The 24,711-nt window shown below is 33.7% G+C and overlaps 1 protein-coding gene across 1 annotated transcript in view; it reads right to left on the minus strand.

The window, feature by feature from the left end:
• Positions 1 to 24,042, minus strand: part of LOC110092640 (outer envelope protein 61) — a 50,428-nt gene extending 26,386 nt beyond the window's left edge. The window contains exons 1-2 of the mRNA XM_020817283.2: positions 23,732 to 24,042; positions 11,092 to 11,322 (exon numbers count right to left, since the gene is read on the minus strand). Of these exons, the coding sequence (XP_020672942.1) occupies positions 11,092 to 11,322; positions 23,732 to 23,827 (327 nt within the window). The 5' untranslated portion in view covers positions 23,828 to 24,042. The remainder of the gene's footprint in view (positions 1 to 11,091; positions 11,323 to 23,731) is intronic.
• Positions 24,043 to 24,711: the final 669 nt, after the last annotated feature.

Here is a 24,711-nt window from a genome sequence, read left to right on the forward strand (position 1 = left end):
ATTTTTATAATTAAGTAATTGAATTTAGAAAATAATTATCATAGGTTAATAATTAAAAATTTAAATATATATGGCAAATATTTTTATTTAGGTGATTTGAAAACCAACATGAACATTAATTGAAAATTTTATAACAATTATTTGAGCGAGAAAAAAGAAATTTTAAAATATGAAAAATACACCTATTTATTTTAATCATGGTTTAAAATTGCATAATTGGGTAATTGAGCGATTTTCTTTTGTGAGAAGAGGCATAAGCCTCAAAATCCAAAAATTGTGTAAATGAAAATAAAATAAAAGTAGATTTTTATATAATACTCAAATAATATACTAAAGAATAACATATTAACTTTCTATTTAACTATAACGTAACAAATTGATATACATTAAAACAAAAAAATTGAACAAAACGTAAAATGACAAATGAAAATTGTTTGAAATAGAATTAAAATCCAAATATTATAAGAATAAAATAACATTAAATATAAGAATCACATAAAAAGTATCATTATAACATTAATTTAGCCACAAATTCCTTCTTTCATAGTTCCCTACTCATTCACATTCAATTACTAAAAAAAATCTTACATAATTCAACCAACTCATAAATCACCTGCACTTCATCAATGAGGGTCTTATGAGTCTCGTCAAACAAATTGATATCTCAAATGTCTCATCCTGTAAGATTCAATGTCTCTTAATATGTTCTTCTTCATTTATTTCAATCATTTTTTTTATTTCATAAGTATTTTTCATCAACAGAAATGAGAATAATACTCCAAAAATTTTAGATGGTGTAGTAGTGTTGGATTTCAAGTGATTCTCGGTGGTGGCTTACGATGGGTGGCAACGGTAAAGATGTGGCAAGAGGTCGAGGTGTGAGAGGAAGTTGCTGCAACTTGGGTGCATGAAGGTGATTGTTAGGGGATTAGTTTAGGGTTTAGGTAAATTTAATAAAAAATATATATAATAATTCGATTCAGGCATATGCCTCACACTAGTAAGTCGAGAAGCATCTTAAAGGCAGCCTCATCCAAGCTGAGCGTAAGCCTCATAAAAAAGCACGAGGCGTAAGCTCAAGGGCTTTTCACTGAATTGCACTGAGCGAGCCTCATATTGCATAATTAAACAATATTTGTAATCATCAAACTAATTGATAAGGCTTTATGCTTTCATGTATGATATATCTATAATTCAAATTCATTTTAATCCTATAAATATTTTTAAAATTTAATAAATAAATAAAAATATTAATATATATTATATTAATGAAATGTTAGGTAAAAAATATAAATATTAATAATTATAAATTAAACATAAATTTAGATACTTGAATATTATTAAAAGACTTGGTTAGAAAATATTAGGAATGACCTTTCTTTATTAGATTTAAACGAGAATTTGACTTTTAATAGGACACAATGGAGAAAAAGGATTCATGTAGCCGAACCCCACATAGTGGATAAAGCTTGATGTTTTGTTGTTTTGTTGAAATATTATTAAATATAAGATCCGAATATTGATATAGTATTAAAATAACGATGTGGAGTTTACGGTAACAAAAAAGAAGACTTTTTAAGTAATGAGTTGAGTACTCATGTTTTTAGATTATAGTAATAATTTTTTTTTTTAAATGAAATGCATAGAAGGATATTAACACATGCTTATTTAGTTAATGTACAAGTTAAATCATGACTTATCTTTTCATATACAATAATGCATTGGATTGACTGTTCGCAATATGGTTTCATATAGTAATATTAGCATATAGTTTTCACATTACATATAAAGTTATTAAAATGATATATGAATGAAATAAACTCGATCAAAATACTTGTATGTGCATGTTGATTGATAGAGTACTCCCCCTATATATATGGACTAGGACACAATGTACCCACCACGGCGAACCATGTTAGCCCTGAGGGGGGGGGGGGAAAATTTCCCCCCTAAAAAAAAAAATTCCCTAAGCCTCTTCGACCTGCATGCAACTTAGCGTGAGGTGCAGTTCGCCCCCCCCCCCAAAAAAAAATTTCCCTAAGCCCTTCATTCGATGTCAACCTAGTCCTAGCAAACAGGGCAAAAGGATATAAGAGAAGCGAACAAAGAAGGGCAAAGGAGCTCCGACAAAAACCAGCAGCTCCGTTCTTCATTGCCCGATGGAGCAATCTCCATCTTTTGCTTGAACCAATGCAAAGCTAAGAAGCAGACAATAACATAAAGCATAAGAGAAGACTTCATCATCATGCTTCCATATGAGAAATGAGAAGTGGGAAAGAAAAAAGCTTTAGCTTTTACAAAGAACTGAGCAGATGTCTTGAAAATCAACTAATTAATACATTGGATATATTTATAAATCATTTGAGTAAAAAGCAACAAAAATTACAATTTTACATCATAATTAATATTATTTAAAAATTTATATATTATGAATAATAAAGCAACAAATTCTACAGTTGGCTGTTGTGCTCAATCTCAAAATTGTGTCTATATATATGTTGGAATTTATTTAACGCTATTACAATAAAACTCTGCACATTATTGCAAATATTTTCATCTCTATGTTTCTGCACCTACTCATTCAGGGGCTCAGTCAATGCCTCACCTAATATATATAATAATATATATATAATATATATATATTATTCTTTAGGGGCGGAAAACCTGCAGTGTAAATCCCACCAGGGCGTTGCCCCTTTGACCCTCGACATATATGCCTTATAAGTTTGCCCCCCCCTAAAAATTAGGCCTGGTCCGCCCCTTTACCCACGTGATGAAATGAAAAAGATTTGGAAAAAAAAAATTGAAAAAGGAAGTTATCTTAATTGATGGTATTTAGAAGTATCTCATGTGATGGTTACCTTAATTATGAAAAATACTAAGATATAATTATGAGTATTATATATTGCATAAAATACGATGATGATCATTTCAAAATAACTATTAAAAAGGTTACTTCATTATTTACAACACATGCATGATTCCTATGTCAAAATGTTTTGTATTACTATAATTTAAAAGCATGCACTCATTGAGTTTGAGTTATGACTCACTCTCCTATACTTACAAACATACACATGAATAATTTGATAATTTAATTGAATGGATGATGCGGTCAAAAGATATAGGAGCCTAATCTTCCTGATCACAAAAACATGACGGACTTCTACTTACGAAAATGACTAAAGGATGAAAAAAAAGGACGAACAAACTCTTACATTTCAAATTTAAACTAAACAAAAGAAAACTACAACAATACAAAGACTCTTGCAACCAAAATGACGACACCCTAAAATTGCTTCACTTAGAGAAAAGGATACAGGTGAGTGGCACTTGCGGAGAGACGAAAGAGATTAGAAGCCCGAAGAGAAAGTTGGAAAAAGCCCCAGATTCCGGAGGAATGAAAAGAAGGGGAAAGAGCCCGCAGGATTCCGCAGGTTAAGATAAAAATAAACCCCAACATTTCCTAACACCCTATATTATAGTATGAAAGGGAATACAAACATAACATAAATTCTAACACATAAAACTAGGCATTAAAAGCATGGGAACTCTAACTCACGGTTTAACACCCAAACCAGGACCACAGGAGACGGGCCCGGGAGACGAAAGAACCCACAGACCAAAGAGCCACGACCACGGAAACGAGGACGGTCACGAAGAAGGAGCCCAGCCTGAGATCCCAAGAGGCAAACAAATAAAGCCATGGTGGAATACAAGGAGCCACCATGGAAAAAGAAATCTTGGATCCAAAGCCGGTTTGGAATTCCAAAGACAAACATTAAAACAAACATAAAAAGCATAAAAGAAATTTAATAAAAGATAATAAATGAACTAAAATGTTAGCTCATAATGAGCTAATCCCTTAGTTCAATAAATGAACTAAAGTCTAGCTCATAAATGAACTAAAAGTTTTAGTCAAATATGATGAACTACTAGACTCAAAGAAGCCAAAATTTGATTTATTTTGACTATGTTGACCCCCCCTTGTCTACATCAGACCTCCCTTCTTTAAACTCATCTCCTGCAGAGTTCGCTTTAGATTTCTTTCGAGAATTTTGAAGACGCGCATTCTAGATTCAGATCAAATCCTTTATACTCTCATATCTGTCTCCTCTTTTAAGAATTTGTCTTGCAAGCGCTGCTTTTTCTGAATACCTTTCTGTACGTATGTGCATCCATACTTGAAGCTTGTCATAATTCATACTCCAGTGATTTTTGCATTTGTCGGGATCACATCTATCCATAATTCATCAAATCTTCTCCTTCTCTTCAATTTTTTTGCTTTTTTCATTTTTTGCTGACAAACTCAAAAAAGACTCAAAAATTACAAAGACTCACAGAAAAGACCAACCCAAACTTAGACTCACAAATAAACGCTTTACAAAACCCACGACAAACTCTGACTTGACAACTTCAAACTAAACTTTGACAAACTTGACAACCAAAATAAATTTGACAAACTACAAAACAAACAAACCTTAGACTTCCTAACTTGCTTTGATACCAAAATATGCGGTCAAAAATACAGGAGCCTATATCTCCTGATCACCAAAAGACAAGAGACTCTATTACGAAAATGACTAAAAGGGATAAAAAAGGACGAACAAACTCTTACATTTCAAATTAAACTAAAACAAAAGAAAACTTATAACAATAAAAACACTCTTGCCAAACAAAATACGACACCCTAAAGTTGCTTCACTTAGAGAAGAAAGGATACAGGTGGATGCACTTCGAAGACGAAAAGATTAGAACCCAGAAGCAAAGGTTGGAAACAGAAGCCCGCAGGATTCCGGATGGGATGAGAAAGAACGTGAAAAGCCCGCAGATTTCCAAGCAACCTCCAAGTTAATAGATTTTTTTTTCAAAAATCAAATATCATTCACACAATATTCAAACATTACATAACCCCTCAATATTTATAGTATGAAAGGAATACAAAGACACATACATAAATTCTAACACATAAAAACTAGGCATTAAAAGCATGGAATCTCCCTCTCAATCTCACGGTTAACACCAAACCAGAACCAAGAACGGCCGCGGGAGACGAAGGAACCGCCCACGCGACCAAAGAGCCACGCCACGGGAAACGAGGACGGTCACGAAAAGGACCTAGCCGTGAAGATCCCAAGAGCAAACAAAAAACCATGTGGAATACAAGGAGCCACCATGGGAAAAAGAAATCTTGGAATTCCAAAGGCCGGTTTGGAATTCCAAGAGACAAACATTAAAACAAACATAAAAAGCATAAAAGAACATTTAATAAAAGATAATAAATGAACTAAAATGTTAGCTCATAATGAGCTAATCCTCAGTTCAATAAATGAACTAAAGTCTAGCTCATAAATGAACTAAAAGTTTAGCTCAAATATGATGAATCACTAGACTCAAGGGAAGCCAAAATTTGATTTATTTTGGACTAGTGTTGACCCCCCCTTTGTCTACATCAATGGAAGAGAAAAGGAACGTAAAATATAGATGCGATGTTTTGAGAGAAAGATATTTGTTGAAATAGTTATAATATTTTTATTTAAAATGTAGTTACAGTTTGTAGTGTCTCTTTTTAGTATATTGGAAATGGTCATTATTAGAAATTTTACCGAAAAAAAAAAAATTTAACTATCCGTCAGACCATCTATTCCTGCATCATTAATTCAAACCTCCAAGCCGAGTCGTGACATTTAACTTCTATATTCTCACTTAAGAACAACCTTTAATGTTCAAGAAAGTACTTAGATGCTTGCAACTTGCCCTTCCGATGTTGGGAGCCAACTTCATCATTGCAACCACCTCCATTTCATCATCCTCAATCAAAAGCAAGAAACTTTTGCTACAAACCACGATCATCACAACTTGTGTTAAACACCATAATCTTAGTTCTCATGGCATGCTACCTTCGAGTGTTGACCACTAGATTCAAACAACTCATGCACCTCACCTGTGAAAGTCTTCTCTCCTGAGCTTCTCCATCAAATAATCATTTTTCTTCCTCCAACTTCAGTATCATCTCATGATTGTTATGCCACATTGTTATCTTGCATTAATTTCTTTCATCTCAGTGTCCTCACTACCCAAATATCTCAGTTCATATCTTCTGTTTATCTAAATTCTCCCATTTCGTTCAAATCAACCTTTTTAAACCCTTATCATATCATCCTCTAAACCGTAGTCCTCAGCCTCATGCGCTTTTCTAACCATCCTTTGGTTGCTATCCTCTAGACATCCTCTGCTTCGACTCCTCTACAGACTTTGTTTATCAATGTTGTTGTGTGTTATGTTATGCTCTACACTTTTATATTGCCTTGTGCAGCGATTTACTGTTGAGTAAAACAAATGACACTTTTGTGATGAAATACTAATAAAGTTTTTATCTAATCTACTATACGAATTCAGGTTGTTTGTTCAAAACTGTTGTGAATAAAGTAAATTTGTTGACCAAAATAGCAACATGTATAACTCTCATATAAAACTGAATTTATATCCTAAGAAATGATTAATATACTAATTATTTTTTATGAATAGAAAGTAATAAAAATAATATTTCAATGTAAGAATTAATCATTGAATAATTATCCCAATTAATCACCAATTAACATAAATGATAGGACTCACTTAGTACTACAAACATTAATTATTCCTTAGATTATTTCTTTAATTAATTCTTACTAATTAAAATATCACGCTGTTCACCTTGATTTATTAGTTGGGAGCTTTGTCTACCAACCAAGAGGAATTGGGTTCGGGTCTTGCGTATATGATGTATTTATGAGTTTAACTTAATTTGCCTAAATGTTAAAAAAAAATCTAATTAAAATATCTTATTTATGAAATATTCAAAATATAACTAATAAGCAGCAAACCGCATGTGTGTTGCGCGGGTCAGGTATATCAATTAATCTAAACCAAAAATTATAGTGTTCTGCTGAATTGAGACAACAGTAACATGAAATATAGATTCATTTACTAGAATATTTATATATTTTTTAATTAATATATAGTTAATAGGATACTAAGCATAAATGGAAAATAAGTATTTAAGATCCTGAGCATAATTAAGGTCTTAGTAGATACAATGAAATCATTTCCAAGCAAAAGAAAACTTTACAAAGTTTTTTACATTTTTAGAGCACCTGAAATGAATAGAAGATATGCAGTTCAATTTCTCAGTGAAGGCAGTAAATGAAGATCTAGATAAAACTAAAAGAACATTAAAGAAATTATGATGAAAAACAACTATTGAAAAAAGGATAAACCAATTAAGAGACAATTTTAAATTATAATCGCAAAATCATTTAAACAGTTGTCTCAAAAAACTGTGATCACAATTAATTGAAAGTTAACAAAAAAAAACACAGACCAATATTTTGGTCGGCAAAACAAAACAATATGGAGCAGACTATGAAACGTGATTATATGATTCATAATATAAAAGTCAACAAAATAGTAAAGACAAACATTTATGTTTTATACAATTCATTTATTTCTATGCATTACCCATAGGTGTGTACGATCACAAATGCCTTCCCCTTCAAGGAGTGTACATAATCAAGATAAACCTCCATTAGGGAGGTGAATTTGAGTTTATAAGATGGTAATTCAAAAACTTTTTGCAAGTTAATAAAGTATCTCATGTTAAAATAACTCTCTTTTTTTGTTTTGCCTTTTTATGTAAGCATCGAACACACACTTAAGACCCCAAGCGCAGTGAAATAAAAAATAAAAAAAAATAAAAAAAAATAAAAAAGACCCCAAGTGCAGTGCTTGAAATGAATAACTTTATTTCATTACATCTTTGAATGATGCAACTCTTATGTAAAAAAAAATATTGGCTTGCTTGCAATTTTTTAACAGCAAGAAAAATTAAGAAAATATCTACCGTAGATTTATCCTTACATGTTAGAAGCAAGGGATCATCCGGGTTACAGCTGCTAACTGCTGCTACTTGTGGATGAGCAGAGATCTGATTGCTAAGCCGCCATCAAGTAACACAAATGCATACTCGTCACAACTGATTACTTCAAAGAGTGTATGAGATCAATATCTAATTTGTTGCTCCAAATTTCTCATCCTTTCTTTCCTAGTACTCAGCCGTCTTATTTCCCATGAACCAGGACCCCGTATCTCCTAAACTAAGATCAACCATATTTAAAACACTTAACCCTCTATAAAAAGTGTTTGCATTAGACCTCTCATGGGGTTGCTATGGTGGAGAGGAAGTGTCCTCCTAACAAGAGCCATAGACAAAGCAAGTGGATTCCCACCACATCTGATCTCAATTAAAAACGACGACAAGCTAAGCTATATGCAGAAGTTTAGTCCCTTTCCACAGTGGTTTGGACATCGACGTTTCATGTCAAAGACATGGGTGGGATTTCTCAAAGCGATAGATTCTTCCCAAGTGATGATGCCTTTGTCAAATAACTACACATCTTGATGATGTATGGGCCTTAAAAGATGGTCCGGAACCTTCCTCTTGGTCAAAGCTTCAAGTTCGTTGAATCCAAAAATCTTAAAAGACTTCCTTATTAGATTTATTTTAAACTCAGATGTGTATAAAACTTCTTTGTCATTAATCGGGATGTCCCCATGTGAATTTCAAGCCATTACTAGACAAACTTTGGGGGAACCTGACGAATTACATGACCGAATCTTCCAAGATGAAGTAAAAAATTCGGTTATATTGCCAATGGCATACTTTCATCCAGTTCTCACGAAAAACAAAAAATTCCCTTATTTAAATAGAGTACGATCCTCTTAAAAAGAAAATATAAGCAGATTACCAGCTCCTGCTAATACAATGAATATTGCTACAATTGATCCTTCTATTATGTTTGAAATTTAATGTCTACTACTTGAGATCTTTGGTAAGATTTCTAATTTTGTTGTAAAAACAATCTAAATTAAATCACTAGATGTCAAACTTGTTTGGATTGATTTGCTTGACCGTGCCAGGTTGGAGAACTGATGGTGACATCAGATCGTGGAAGGTTTATCAGAGACGTAGCCGCCGATCTAGGGCCATGATCTAGTCTTTGTATTTTTGAGTCATTTATATTATTTTATTATTCATGTATTTTATTTATTGAGTGTTTTATGTTTTCTGTTTGTACCCCTTTAATGGGAAGCGTCGTATGTAAGCCCAAAGGACAAGAGTGTCTTTTATTTCGTTGAGTCATTGTACCCGGCTATTTATAGCCCTTTCTTTCATCTTATTGGGCAATGAATGATTGCTTATGATATTTTCTTCTTGAATAAGTTTGTGAGAACTTGTGAGTTATAATGGAGAAAGATCCCTAGGAGAGGGAGATTTACGCACTACCCATCAACCTTGGAGACGGCCGGGTTCGTGGTCTTTGTTCTTTAAACTTTCCCTCCTCATCTTCCCCATTACCGGACATACTTTTCTCTCAACCCGAGCTCCCCTTCAAGTTCACGGCAAGACACCCCAACTGAATCACTCTTCCTATCCATTTCCCGCAACCAAATCCCCCAAACCGACCCTCATTGCCGCAGGCTCCAACTCCAATAGCCGCCGGCCACCACTTCCCCTTTCCCCATTGGATCCCTTTGCCTAATTTGGACGAACCTATTTTGGGCAGATTTTAAGACTCAAATTCCTTTAGTTTGAATTTTGAAATCTTTCCAAATTTATCCAAATCTATTTTTGGAAAGTTACTAAAGTAATTATATTTGAATTTTAAATTCAAATTGAATTTAATTAAGTCTTCCCTTATTTCTAAATCCCAAATTAGGAACTCATATTTCTCTCCCCAATCCCCTCTGCTTTTACTACAGCCAGCCCCACCCATCCCTTTTGGCTTGAATTAAGAAACCTTTCCTAAACACCTACCTGTATCTTTGGAAAGATTTCCCAATTGCTGGAACCGAAATTCACATGAGCTCATGGCCTTAATTTATTTCCTAAAACCATATTTCAAGATTAGGAAATAAATTCCTAATCCTCCCATCAACCTGACGGCTTGGCCCCTTACTGGAATTATTCTAAAATCTTTTCCCTAGATGCATTGCCTTCCTTGGGAAAGAGTTTAAACTCTTCCTACTGCTGCTGGCTGAATTTCCCTGGATTCCCACTTTGGTTTTCTCTCCAACCTCTCTCTCCGCTCCTCTCTCTCCCCCTTCTAATCTTTCAAGTAAAGTTGCTTCTTGAGTGGCTTGCTCCGATCCTCAATTCCTATTGTTAGAATCTGAGATTATTTTCAGAACTTTGAAAAGGGAACTTAGGAATTGTTCTCTCTCTACTTGTAAAGAGAAACTTCTTTCTCTTTGCTACCATTCGAGAAGTGTATCAAGAGCCCAGGCGATTCTACTCCCAATCATCCATGAATGGCGGATCCGGAGACTGAGTGCTGGATAACTTGGGACGACGACGGCTTCACCGACATCCTACGATCCACTTTCTTCGACGTGAATCTGAGGATTGACCACACCGTTGAAGACTACTTGGAGAGGATCCTAGATACTTTGGTGGAAGCTATCGACGAACACTTCGAAGGCATCGAGTGGAGGATATCCACCTCTCCCTAACGAAGGTTTCTCTTTTCCCTTGCATCTTATTCCTTTTAGTCTAAACTCTCTTTGGTTTGATTGCAGTCACGACGGACTATTCCGCATTTCTCTAGCTTAAGCTTAGTAATCGTAGGATTTGAGTGCACCTCAATGCATCCTAATTCTCATTGTTAGATTAGGGATTAGTTTGAAAACTACTATTGTTCATCGTGTTGTTTTTCTATTTATTTTGGAAGCTTCAAAATTCTTATCATGTGATTTTAAAACTAAGCGGATAACCACTAATTGCTTTATTTCATTGTTTGAATTTGCTAGTGGATTTGTTCTAGAATTATTCTGATCATAAGTTGTGCAAAATCTAAGTGAACTAAACATTGCATACATAGTCCTGCATCAGGAACAGGACTAATCTAATGTGGCTAAACCAAAGACAAAAGGCAAGGGAAGGAAAAGATACATTGAGCATGTAAGGATCCTCTGTTTATTCTCTCTCCGGATACTTTTAGATAGCATTTACAGAAGGAAATGAATTTCTTTCAAGAAATATATATCTGATACCTGTTTCTTTAGCATCTCAGCTGCACTAATTTGGTAAGAGATATGAGCTTCTGCACGGGTCCTGAGGGAAGCAAGCTCTTCAGGTGAAGCATTGACCATCTTTTCGGTCAACTCAGTAATATCTTCTTGCTTAGTATGTTTCAGTTGCTCTGCTGCAAGTCGCACATCCTCAGGTCTCATATTCTTCATACTTTCTGTTGCTAATTTCATCAATTCAGGATTCGAAAACATCTGTCATCATTTAAATACAACCCAAGAAAATATTAAAATTTTGCAGCCCTGTCAAAGATGAGAATAAGAATAGGAACTAGAAGTACCAACTGGAACAAAAATGAATACATAAATATAAATATAAATAAAGGTAAAAACCCAAAAATTTCACCTGCAATTATTTTACAACTGCATTATCATAAAGGCAAATATATATATATATACAACTGCATTATCATAAAGGCAAATACATATATATATATATATATATTAAAGAACAAAAAATGATCATCATAGTACATGCATCTTTTTCTCTTATTTTTTTACCCAACCAAAATCCAAAGGTGGCAGGGAGTTATTATGACATGGGTAAAGATAGGCCATTTACTAGAAAATGCACAATTTAATAGTTTCTACTGAAAAAACATTTAATGATACAATTGAGCCCCACAAGAAAATTCATGGAGATATTTTAATAATCCCCAAAACATTAGTTAAGTGTTAATTGATAGGGGAATATATATACATAAAATCTAAGACATTAGGATTTACATATTCAATACAAACATTACTATTTAAATGCATAACGCTAAACAATATTAAAATAAAATGAAAAATAACACCCCCTCCCCCCATTAGAATCGTTATCACCTTGCCACCACATCGTCGGTCTTGTTGCCCTTCATTGCAACCTATGTTGCACCGATACGGATACGGCGATACGGATACGGGACACGCCAATTCTTAAAAATACATGATACGGATACGGCGTGGATACGGCATCATAATATATAAATAATATATAAAAATTAAAAAAATAATCAAAGTGTAATATTTGAAATGACAAAAATTTGAAATAAAAATAAGCATTAAATATTTAAATGTCTAATACAACAACAAAAACAAGAAGATAAATAGTCCAACACATGAAATTTCAACTATTCAATAGAAGGAATGATAGGATTAGCTTCTTCAGTAGTTTGTCTTTGAGTTTCTATATCATCTTTAATAAATATCATAGCTTCTAATTCGGGCTCATCAAGTGAAAGATTAGAAATTTATAATATTCCCATATCCTCAAGAGATTCAAATCCATCTCCAGCAACATCCCACATCTTGTTGTCTCCTTCCATATAAGTTGAAGTTTTCCTTGAGAGAAGCCGAAGGTTTGTATGCACATAAACTAAATCTTCAGCCCGTTGTGGAGTAATTTTATTTCTCTTCATTGATTGGATGAACGAGTATGTACTCCAATTTCTTTCACAACAAGATGAGGATAAAACTTGGCCAAGCAATTTTATGGCGATTGTTTGAAGTAGATGCGCTGAAGCTCCATGTATAATCCACCACATTTTCAGATCAATTATCCACCTATCACGCAATGACTCTTGGTCACCGACTCTTGGTCACCAAAGTCCTCTAAATAACCAAAAAATTTAGCAAGCTCAATATTGACATTTCTTCTCTCCTCATTTGGAAAATAACGCTTCAAACATGTCTTCCTCATATTTGAAATTTCTAAATCTTGTGGATAACTCTCTGTTACAGCTATGAAGTTGATAAGTGATCTTCTTTGTGGATCTGTCCACCCATCACAAACCAAAGTAACTCTTTTTTCCTTCCAAACTCCTCTAGTAGGCTCGAGCAACTTCTCAATATTATTCCTCTCTCTTTGCAACAACTTCGTTCTAATGACATTATATCCAGGTGGCACGTATCCTGCAAGATTATTATTGCATGCATAGGTAAAGACATTCTTGTAATGTGGATTAATTCCTTTCTAGGTTAAAAGGAAGTCCAGCTAAGTAAAATATTCTAGCTATTTTCCCATCTAGTTATTCTCTCATTTGTAAATTAAATGCTTTCTCCAAAGCACTATCTACACCATATTTTCTTCTTTTTGGTTCAAATCCCTTCATCAGAAAAGGCCCTTATTAACAGTACTGCCATCACTTCTAATCGAAGAAGATGATGAAGGATATGAAGCATGAGTGCTTGGAAGTGAAATATATTTTGGAAGCTCTTGTTTACTCTTTTGTTCAGCTTCACTGATTTTTTTTACAATTCAGACATTTGTGAAGAGCTTATATTCGGGCATACTTTAATTCCATGACCACTAATCTTCAACAAATGAGCTTTCATTCTATAATATGATCCTTTGTATGTAGCATTACAAAAATTGCATTTGAATGCAATATTGTCACCCCCTTCTGAAGTTTTACCTATTTTTGTCACATAACCACACAGAGGTTTGTTATCTTCAATATTGGTCTCTGATGGACCATCAGTAGACTCAATTCCTACACCACTAGAGCTCATCCTACACCACTAGAGCTCATTATCCTACAAAGGATCGACACAAACTAATTCACATGAATTTGAAACATGAAATTTTTTAATTAAAAGTGTATATATGTTGCGCCTATGCCGCGGGTCCAAGGGGGCGCTGCCCCCTAGCGGGGTTCGACCTGGAACAAAATTGTATTATAAGAGTTGCTTTAAAATTTTCTCTACCAGCTCGGTACTACTTGGTATCATTCGGCACCCCTCTGAACCGAGCAGTACCGAGCGGTACTGAGTTCCGGTACTGAGCGGTACTGAGTTCCGGTACTGAGCAGTACTGAGTACCAAGTACCGAGTACCGAGCAGTACCGAGCGGTACTGAGTACTGAGCAGTACCGAGTACCGAGCGGTACCGAGCAGTACTGAGCGATACCAAGCGGATAGCCGAAATGAATAGGGCAAATTGCGGCTCTATTTTTTTTTAATAGGACACGCGTATCCGATACGTGTGTCCGATCAAATTTAAATAATATTTTAATTGGACACGGTAAAGCCATATCGTTGCCGTATCGGAGGCGTATCCGTATCTGACATGTGTCTGATACAGCATACCTCATAAATAGGCGTATCCATGCAACATAAATTGCTGCAAATCCTATCGTTCACCACGAAGCATTCACCCTCACGCTCCATATCTCGCACGAGATCTTAAAGGAGATGGAGTGGATGGGTCAAGGTGGTGCGAGAAGGCATTGATGTGCATAGTGATGGCTAGATTTGGCGGAGCTCATGGGCTAGGCCAACAACGAGTCTAGTCGATGTGCCCGACAAGTTGACAAGCGATAGCATTGACAGTTCAGGTGATGTGCCGGAGTTAAGGGGGTGCTAGATGATTTAAATAGTTAAATTTAAGTGTTAAATTTGTAAATCCTAATGTTTTAGGTGTCATATATGTAAATCATCCTAAATTATATTTAAAATTAGAGATTGCATATTAGATATCGTAATTTACCAAATTAAATAATAAGGAAAGCAGCACATTGATCATCATTACTAGCGATAATTGGGGCTAGCTTCATGAATCATCCTCCTTAAGCTAAAAACATAAATGTTGTGGTTAAAATGGAATGCTCTTATCAAATGAAATCTTTTGTTTAAGTAATATACATATACTAGACCACATGATAGAAAGTTAGAAACATCTATTTTAAAAAAGCTAGTGTTGGACCAATAACTTTTTATTATATATCCTTTTAGCCACTGTCACAACGCCATTATTTGGGATTAATTTTATGAATCTCGATTCTCCACTTATTACGTTAAGCATTGCAATAGGTATTAAATCTATTATATATACAAATCTTTTTGCACAATCGATTTTCATATTACCTTCAATCTATCAATTTTTCTTTCAAATCCCTCAACATAATTTTAATCGTTCATTTTATAGATGCAGTTCCGATACTTAATTATATATCAAAATAACCTAAGTCTACTTTTGTTGTCTTATCTTTTATAGATGATATTCCCACCAGCTCTTAAATATGATCATTTTTTAATCTATTATTATAAATTTTGTCATATGTCAATTTTAGCATACCTATTTCAGTAAAATTAATTTATTTATCAATAAATTTTTTATCATCCATAAAACAAATCAGCTTAATTACAATTTTATAAATATTACCTTTAAATCCCCAGGATATTTTGTTCTCACATAGAATTTATAAGTCATTTTTGTAAGCATAATTCTTCACATTGCCTCTAGTGGAATTGCATAGATGATAAAATTAGAATGCATCAACTTTATAGTCTTTATTCATCTATTTGTCTCCTCAATCTAGAAGTGCATGCTCCCTTTTGCATTGTATGCCTTTGCTTCATCATCATCATTAAGCCTTATCTTAATTATTTGATGTTAGCTTTATGAATCCTCATTCTCCATTTGTCCCTACTAAGTGTTCCATGAGATGTTCAATCTTAAAAATATTTTTGCACAATTGTTGATTGAAAGTGTTGATTTAGGATTAGATGAGGCCATTTAAAGAATATTAACAAAAAAAAATTGAGAGTAAAATACTAGATCTTAAGATTTTGTCCGTGCATGAAAAAGCTAATATTGTGTGGAAAAAAATAGCTAGTGATATTAATAATATTGCAAAATATGTGCTTGGATTATCAAAGGGAAAAGTTTTTAATGGTAAAAAATAGTTGGTGGTGGAATCGAAATATTCAAGAAAATATAAAAATAAGAATTTTTATAAAAATTAGTTTAGATGTAAAAATTCTGATAATTGGAAAAGATATAAAGAGGTCCGTAAGGAGTCTGAGAAAGCAATATGCAATGCAAAATTTGTACATTTTAATGGTTTATATAATAGAATGGATACTAAGGAGAATGAAACATATATGTATAAGTTAGCCAAACAAAGAGATAAGAGTAGTAAGGATTTAGTTCATGTGAAGTGTATTAAGGATGAAAAAATTCTTTTATTAGAAAAATATATTCAACAAATGTGAAGGAAATATTTTTATAAACTCTTCAATGAAGAATGAGAATGTGATTGACTTCAGTGAACTTAGCACCCTAATGAAAATAAAATTTTTTGTTTTTATCGACATATTAATAAAACGGAAGTTAGAGGCTTTAAAGAAAATGAAGTGTGGAAAAGTTGTTGGACCTTATGATATTCCAATAGAGGTGTGGAAATGCTTAGGAAATGAAAAAATTTCTTAGCTTATTAAACTTTTTAGTATTATTTTGAAGACTAAAGAAGTCAGATGAGTGGAGAATGAGTGTGTTGATTCCTAATTTCCTATTTTTAAGAATAAAAGTGATGCACAAGATTGTGCGAATTATAGAAGAATTAAGTAAAAATGTCATACTTTAAAATTATGGGAGAGAGTTATGGAGCATAGGTTGCGGCGTGATACTAATGTTTCTCAAAATCAATTTGGATTCATGTCGGGTAGGTCTACTATGGAAGCTATACATCTATTGAGAGATTTGATGGAGAAGTATAGAGAGAATAAGGAGGATCTACATATGATATTTATTGATTTAGAGAAAGCATATGATAAAGTTCCAAGAGAAGTGATATGGAGAGTTCAAGAAAAGAAAGATGTTAATAATGTTTATATTCAAGTCATTAAGGATATGTATGTAGGAGCTGTTACTTGTGTTCAGACACAAGGTGGTTTGACCAATTATTTTCCTATTTCAGTTGGATTACATCGAGGATCAGCCTTAAGCCCATATCTTTTTGCTTTAGTCATGGATGTTCTCACTAGACATTTGCAAGAGGTTGTACCCTGGTATAAGCTTTTCGCTGATGATATTCTTCTTGTTGAAAAGACTGGAGAGGGAGTTAAAGGTAAACTTGAATTATGGAGGTCAACCTTAGGGTCTAAAAGCTTTCAATTGAGTAGATCTAAAACTAAATATATGGAGTGTGATTTTAGTAATAATAGTTCTAGTGGGGGATTGTGACTTTGGGTGATTAAGTCATTAATAAGAGTACACATTTTAGGTATCTTGGATCTGTTGTTTAGAGTGATGGTGAAATAGATGGGGATGTTATTAGTAGAATTCAAGATAAATTTGAGGAAAAAATATTATTAGTAGAATTCAAGTTGGATAGTTTAAGTGAAGGAATGCTTTGGGCTTGTTGTGTGATAGAAAAAGTCCCCATCAAACTTAAGGGAAAATTCTATAAGATGGTGGTTAGACCTGCAATGCTTTATGGTGCAAAATGTTGGTCATTAAAAGAGAAGCATGATATTAAGTTAAGTGTTGCAGAGATGAGGATGCTCAGGTGGATGAGTGGTTTTACTCTTAGAGACAGGATACGAAATGAGCATATACATGAAAAAGTTGGAGTAGCTCCAATGGAAGATAAGATTAGAGAGAGTCACCATAGATGGTTTGGGCACACAAAATGGCGGCCTTTTGATGACCAAATTAGGAAAGTAAATGTATTATATTTGACTTATGTAAGAAAGGTAAAGGTAAACCTAAAAAGACTTTGGTTAGAAAATATTAGAAATGACATTTCTTTATTAGATTTAAATGAGAATTTAACTTTTAAACATGGCATAATGGAGAAAAATGATTCATGTAGTCGACCCCACATAGTGGATAAAAGCCCGCTTGATGTTGTTGTTGTTGATTGAATGTGTTACATTCATTCTACATATTTTCCATTCTAATTTTCAACTTAATTTAATAGTTCATATTAGGGGTGTATTTTCTAGCCTTCTTTTGATATCCAAATAAACAATTTATTTGTCAGTATCTTATCTTTAATATAAGTTATTTCTAGCTTACATTTAATATAATCATTTTTCAATCTACCATTCTTCATGTTGCCATACATTCATCTCAACATTCTTATTTATGCCAAGCTTAAGTTGGCTATTAATGAATTCTTTAGCTCCCAACTCATTACAACAACAACAACATCAAACCTTTGTCCCACTATGTGGGGTCGACTACATGAATCCTTTGTCCCACTATCTTTAGCTCCCAACTCATTAGAAACAAAAAATATAGCCCACTAAATTGTAATTTTAAAAATATTAAAGTCAAGTCTCAATGATGTTATCTTATCATATAGTAGAATTGAGTCACTTCTCTATTTTAACAACCTAACCTAAAGTCTGCTATAATATGCTAAAAGAAGAAACTATAGTCCTTATCTAGCCATTAGTGAAATTGCATAGATGATAAAACTAGAGTGCATCAATTCTATTCTTTTTTCTTTTTTTTTTGCTTCCTAATTCTAAAAGTGCATTCCCCCCTTAATGTGCATGCCTTTGCTATATCCTCCTTATCCTAACTATTTGGGCTCAACTACATGAATTTTCATTTTCCATTTTATTCCAAGTGAGTGTTGCATGAAATGGTAAATCTATTCTATACAAATCTTGTCCATGAGTTACCTTCAATATATACATTTTTCTTCCTAATACAAATAAGGGCGTATGCACAACTAGGTTGATGCTATCGATGTAAACCACACAAAGGAAATTAAGATTCGTAGATCCATGGTCATCAAATACATAATAACTCACTTCCTTTAGGTGCAAACCAAAAAATAAAAGAATTTGAACAACAACGATAAAGCAATGATTTAGTAAATTGAAGAAATCAATGAAAACTTTAAATCACGCAAAATCAATGAGCAATTCAAAATTTTTCATCACAATTGCAACTTAACAGTATCAAATTTGAGCAAAATTCAACAATAGAAGAAATTATGTTAAGAAAATTTCACCGAAGTGAAAAAAAAAAAATCTAGGCATCATATCAAATATAGAGAGACAACTTCCCCCAAAATTAGCTAGTTGTACCAACACTGCACTAAAAAAATCACACATCCAACATGCATATAAGATTGAAAGTGGAAAAAATTTGTATTTAATCAAAAGCTATCAATTACACACCTCAGACTATCTATTTATAAAATTTTCATATGGGATATGAAAAGCAAACTAGTATAGGAGGTGGCCACAATCATCAGCAGATAATGTCAACAAAAAAAAAAACCTAAAGAATTGTCAAGAAAGTTGGATGTAGATTAGCAAAAAGAGCCGCTAAAGAAACCACAAGCAACATTACAAGACTTGTAATTAAGGAACATAAAACTGCAGGACCCGCACACAAGGAATCATATGCACACAAGAAACAAACATAACATAGGAATTGCATGCAACACAAGAATCGCATGGGCACAGGATTTGAATGTAGCTCAAGAATCACATGCAACACATAAATTGGATGTGAATGCAGATTAGAGGTGGCAAAAGAATCGCAGCAAGTGGAGCTACAACAAATGACGCCCAAATAGGCTAGTTGTTATAATACCGCATTAATCTACCAAGCTTAAGAAAATTTGATTTTAAAAAAATGAGTTTTTAATGGTTATAAAGCAAATTTAGACATAAATTTGTCAAGTGTATTCATCAGCATACATGTATTATGCCAAAATGCATGTTATACCAAATGAACAGTAATTATATGCATATTATATATTTCATGTTCATATTTAATACACTAACTCCAAATCATTTAATACTAGTTATTACCTTACTCATTTCTAATAAAATGACATATACAAAATTAACCAATGAAGTCTTAATATGAATCTATTAAAAAATTCAGGATAATGATATCTATCACATATCAAAAGTTATAAGGTGAAAGTTTACTAAAATAAGAAATCTTATATTTTTATCAAATTTAGGAGAGATAAAATAGTAAGAACTCAAAATCATCGAAAACAGAAATGGTTAACGTTATCTACCACGATCAGAGCATTATTTTAACTAGAATGATGAAAAATACTAGCTTGAACCCTTCTTTCTCTCTCCCTCTTCTGTCATTCTCTCTTCTCTACTCTTCTCCTCTTCTCCTCTCCTCGTCTCTCACCAGGTATGCAAAAAGGGGGGAATTTGGGTTGGTGGGTGAGGGTTTTGAAATATATTGATATAGATATTTTATTAAAATAACAAAGTCAACAAAAACTTTTAAATTATTAATTCACCCCAAAAAAATTCCCCAATATTATACCTCACATCAAAAGTAGTTATATAATACTGAACCTCACAATAATTTTAATATTATTGACTAAAACCATAAACTACCCTATTTATGTTAAATTGCATCACTAATAAAATAGTTTAATTAACCCAATTAAATTTCCTATTTTTAATAAACATGGCAATGCCAACATAAACTTTAATATCAATTTGATGTGGGATGGTGATGAGGTCATCGATAGGAGATTTCGGCGCGTCTATCAGAGACGACCACGGAGATCGACGGCCATGATTGCGAGCCTTTATTATTGATTTTACTTGTACCATCAGTTTTTTTATTATGCTTTTATTTTCGTAGTTTCCCATTTTACCCCTGAGGGTAGTAGTTGCTTTTGTAGCCCCAAGGGGCATTTTAGACTTTTGCACTTTATTTTCTTTGGAGCCTATTTATATGGCCATTGTATCTTGTATGAGGACTAATGAATTATTAAATGAAATTTTCTACTTTGATCTCTTTGTGAGTTCGCCACTCCCTAGTTCTCTTTGTGAGTTCTTGGGAGAATATTTTGGATCTCTTTGTGAGTTCCGACATGGTTACGCTATCTGTTTGAGATCTTGAGGAGGGGTGCGCAAGGTTAGGAAATCCAAATTCTCTCCCCCGTTTATTTTTTTTTTTTTTTTACTGTTTCCAGCCCAGAATTTCCCCTCCCCCCATTTCTCTTGCCGTAATTAAATTACTTTCCTAACTGATCTTCATCTAATTAAGAAAGTTAATTAAGGGGGATTAACGTTTATTTTGAAATTCAAATCCTATTCCTTTTAATACCTCAAATCTGGAGTTACTTAAAATATATTCAAACCTGAAATTACAATTTCAGATTTGATTGAAACAATTATTTTTCTAACGTGGGCCCCACTTTCTAATTCTCAATGCCTATCTCTCCATGATATGTGGCCGGCCACTCTCTCTTAATTACCCCCATAATTACCACATAATCTCTCCTATTATGTCAGTTACTTCTTTTCTCCCGCTAAACAAAAATTCCAAGTTCAAAAATCTGAATTGGGAATTATTGAATCGGTTTTATTCCTTAAACCAAGGCTGACGTGATTCTGGGATTGATATTTCCTTTTCCTTCTCTCACACAAGGCAGCTACCTCTTCCCCTCCCCCTCCCAACCGAAATCCCCCCCTCCTCCTTCAACTCCACGGCTCAAGTCCTCTCCCCTCTCCAAGACACCGCCCCTCTCCCCCTCTTTTGGAGACGTCATTGCAGCGACCACTCGCTCCCCTTGCGAGAATGCATGGACGAACCCGAGTGGAACTACGGGTTTGAATATGACCGCAACGGAAGAGTCAACATCTTGTGATCACAATTCTTTGACGTCGGATTTGACTTCGACGATACCGTCGAAGAATACTTGGACCGAATCTTGCCGACGCTTGTAGACTCCATTGACGAACACTTCTCCGTCTACACTTGGAAGATCAAAGGTCGTGCTACCGCACCTCCTCCGCTTCCGAGATCCTCTTCCATGGCAACGTTCCTTGGTACCTCCATCTTAGTGGCAACCTCCATGCTAGTTTGGACAATCTTCCGTCGCTCGGCTTAGTCTCCGTAGGAAGAGAGTGTTAAAGGACTCAAGGTGTGAACAACTTTGTATTAATTGTGAGATTTTTATTTACTAGCCGTTGTTTTATGTTTTCTTTCGCATTTGCTTAAATGGTTTAGCCCTCTTGTTGTAGCTTCTTTGCCTAGCAAATTGAACATCGCGAATTGTTTTTTAATTGACTTAACTTTGATGTATAATTATATAATTCGTGGAGCTAAAATTTGATTTTCTTTTAAAACTCTTGTGTAACTCCTTCATTGCATCACATCAGATGGTTTAGGGCTTATGCTTCCTAATTCAACTAGGATCATGCAATATATCTAGATGACATAAAAAAATTAAGATTCGCCTATCCAAGCCGCTACATACAAAATAACTTCTTTTCTTTAATGAAAAATAGAAAATGTGAGAAATTGAACAACAAAGATAAAGCAACAATTGAATAAATTTGAAGTAATTAAAAAATAATAATTCTGAACCAAGCAAAAACAAGGAGTAATTAAAAATTTTCCACCATAATTGAAATATTAGTTGTATCAACTTTGAACAAAATCAAGAATAGAAGCAAGTTGATAACAAGATATTTAGAAGAAATTCGTTTAAAAAAACTTTACCAAAGTAATGAAAATCAATTACTCGCATCAATATAACTGCCCCCAAAATTAGGTAATTGTACTTATATCGCACTCAATGAAATCAAATATCCAACATGCACACAAGACTGAAAGTGGAAATATAAATTTTATAGATAAAAATTAGCTATTACATGGCTCAAATTATCTATTTATAGAATTTTTATATAAAATAAGAAAACCTGCATAGGATGCAACACAATCCTTAAAAAAAAACCAACAAAAAGAAGGCTAAAAAACTTGCAAGGAAGTCACAAAGGAAACCGCATGTAATAGTTGAAGGAACTGCAGGCAAAGAACCACATTTAGTTTTGAAGGAACCTCACACGAATAGAACCAGCTACAATACCGGAACCAGCTGCAATACAAGAACCAAACAATGTAGGAACTAGTCGCAACTCAAGAACCATATGCTAACTAAAAACATAAAAGATAGATAGCTTGATAGCATTTTTATAGGTCTTACTATTAAGTCCCCATGATCTTCTTTTATGGTGTAGTATTCCTAAGATATTTTTCTTTTTTAACCGCCTAACATTTATTGTTATAATGAACTAAAAGAGGACATTATACTTCCTTATCTTACGTGCTAATGGAATTGCCTAGATGATAGATCTAGAATGCATCAACTCATATTGTTCTATTGATCATTAAATCCTTAAAACTGTGCAGTCAACACACAAACTTCAGCTCATCATAAGCAAATAAATATACCAAATCCCTCTTTTAGTTTTCTGTGGAAGCCTAAGAAAATATTCAAGACCACAAATGATCACTAGGAAGAGAATGGTATGGAAGTTATTTATTTATTTACTTTCACTAGAGACTCGAACCTCTACCCTCTACTCTAAAGGTAAAAGGTAATAATGTACAACCAATTGGGTCGTGGTTAGGGATTGACGACTTTGATACTTCAAATGCCCATTGCCAAGTTTCTTGAATCAAGTTCAAACCAAGATAATGCATGAGAACTTCTTGCGCTCAGTCTCTTTAGACAAATTGCCTAAAAATGCATCCTTTTTATCATAAATAAAAGAATAACGCTATATACGAATGAACAAAACTACCTAGATGATGCTTTATCAATTCAATAAAAAAAAAATTCCACCAAAACTCAATTTATATCTGAATTCCAGAAAAATCACTCAAAAACCAACAGCGACCAATCCATGTCCCTACCAGGATGGCCAAAACCAGAATCCTGGAAAATTCAAATTTGAAGATGCCCTGGGAAAAATCCCAGCTAATCTAGCCACGAGGAAATCCCTATGGATGACATTAGGGCTTCCAATCGCACTAAAAGCATAAAACCAACCTTAATTGGATAAAAAAATGTCAAGATGAGAAGATGGGAGGGACGACCTGCTGCTGGATCCTTGCTAACTCCGCCGGAGGCATTTTGCTTATCTGCTCCTGAGCAAGCCTCATGATCTCCGGATCCATCATCGTGTTAAACATCGCCCCACTCCAGTCTCCAACAGCTCACGCTCGATCCAAAACCCTGGTTGCTTACAGAAGGAAAGAGACTGCAACGCAAACAGGAAAATAAATCGTAGAAGGAAAGCGGGTTCTAAGAAAATGGAGATCGAAAGGTTTTCTCTTTTAATGGATCGAAGGCTTTGAGAGTGGGAGAGAGCGGTTTTTCCTCTTTTTCTTCTTTTTTTTTTTCCTTTGCTTGTTGAGTTTGAGCCAATTAAATTATAAATTTTTCACACATCACATATAAAAGTATTTCACTCACAATTTTTTAATTAAAAATTTAAGCTCCCAATCAATAAATTTACTTATTTCAACTTTAAATTTAAACAAAGTAATATATATAATATGACAAAATATCCTAGAAGCCATAAATTATCTTCTAGACTATGGATTTCTTTTGGAACAGCTTTCATACTATTTTATAAAACAGAATTTTAGTACAATTCATAAATATAGAAACAGCACATGAAAAGAGAAAGCAGTCAAGCCCTTGCAGATTGAATCTAAGTAATAAAGTGCATCCAGGAGATCAAAATGCATGAAATCAAGTTTATTACATGCTAGAAAATTTGCTACGGTAGAATATACAATATATTACCTTTATATAAATATTTAGCACGTATAAATAGGACTTTATAAGCGACGCTATTATTTTGTTACGTGGAAAATGTAAAAAGACAAAAACTATAGGACCTATCCCAATTGAATGAATTCATTAAATAATGGAAGATGCAAAAATCCTTCCTTCCTCGTAATTGAAGAATATTAGATTATACATAAATTGAGAGCAAATATCTTATTCACATTATAAGGATTATAGATATTGGGTGTCCTCAATAAAACTATCAAAAAGTGAAGTGATA

Source organism: Dendrobium catenatum, unplaced genomic scaffold, assembly GCF_001605985.2.
Source record: "Dendrobium catenatum unplaced genomic scaffold, ASM160598v2 fragScaff_scaffold_432, whole genome shotgun sequence".
NCBI classification, from domain to species: domain Eukaryota; kingdom Viridiplantae; phylum Streptophyta; class Magnoliopsida; order Asparagales; family Orchidaceae; genus Dendrobium; species Dendrobium catenatum.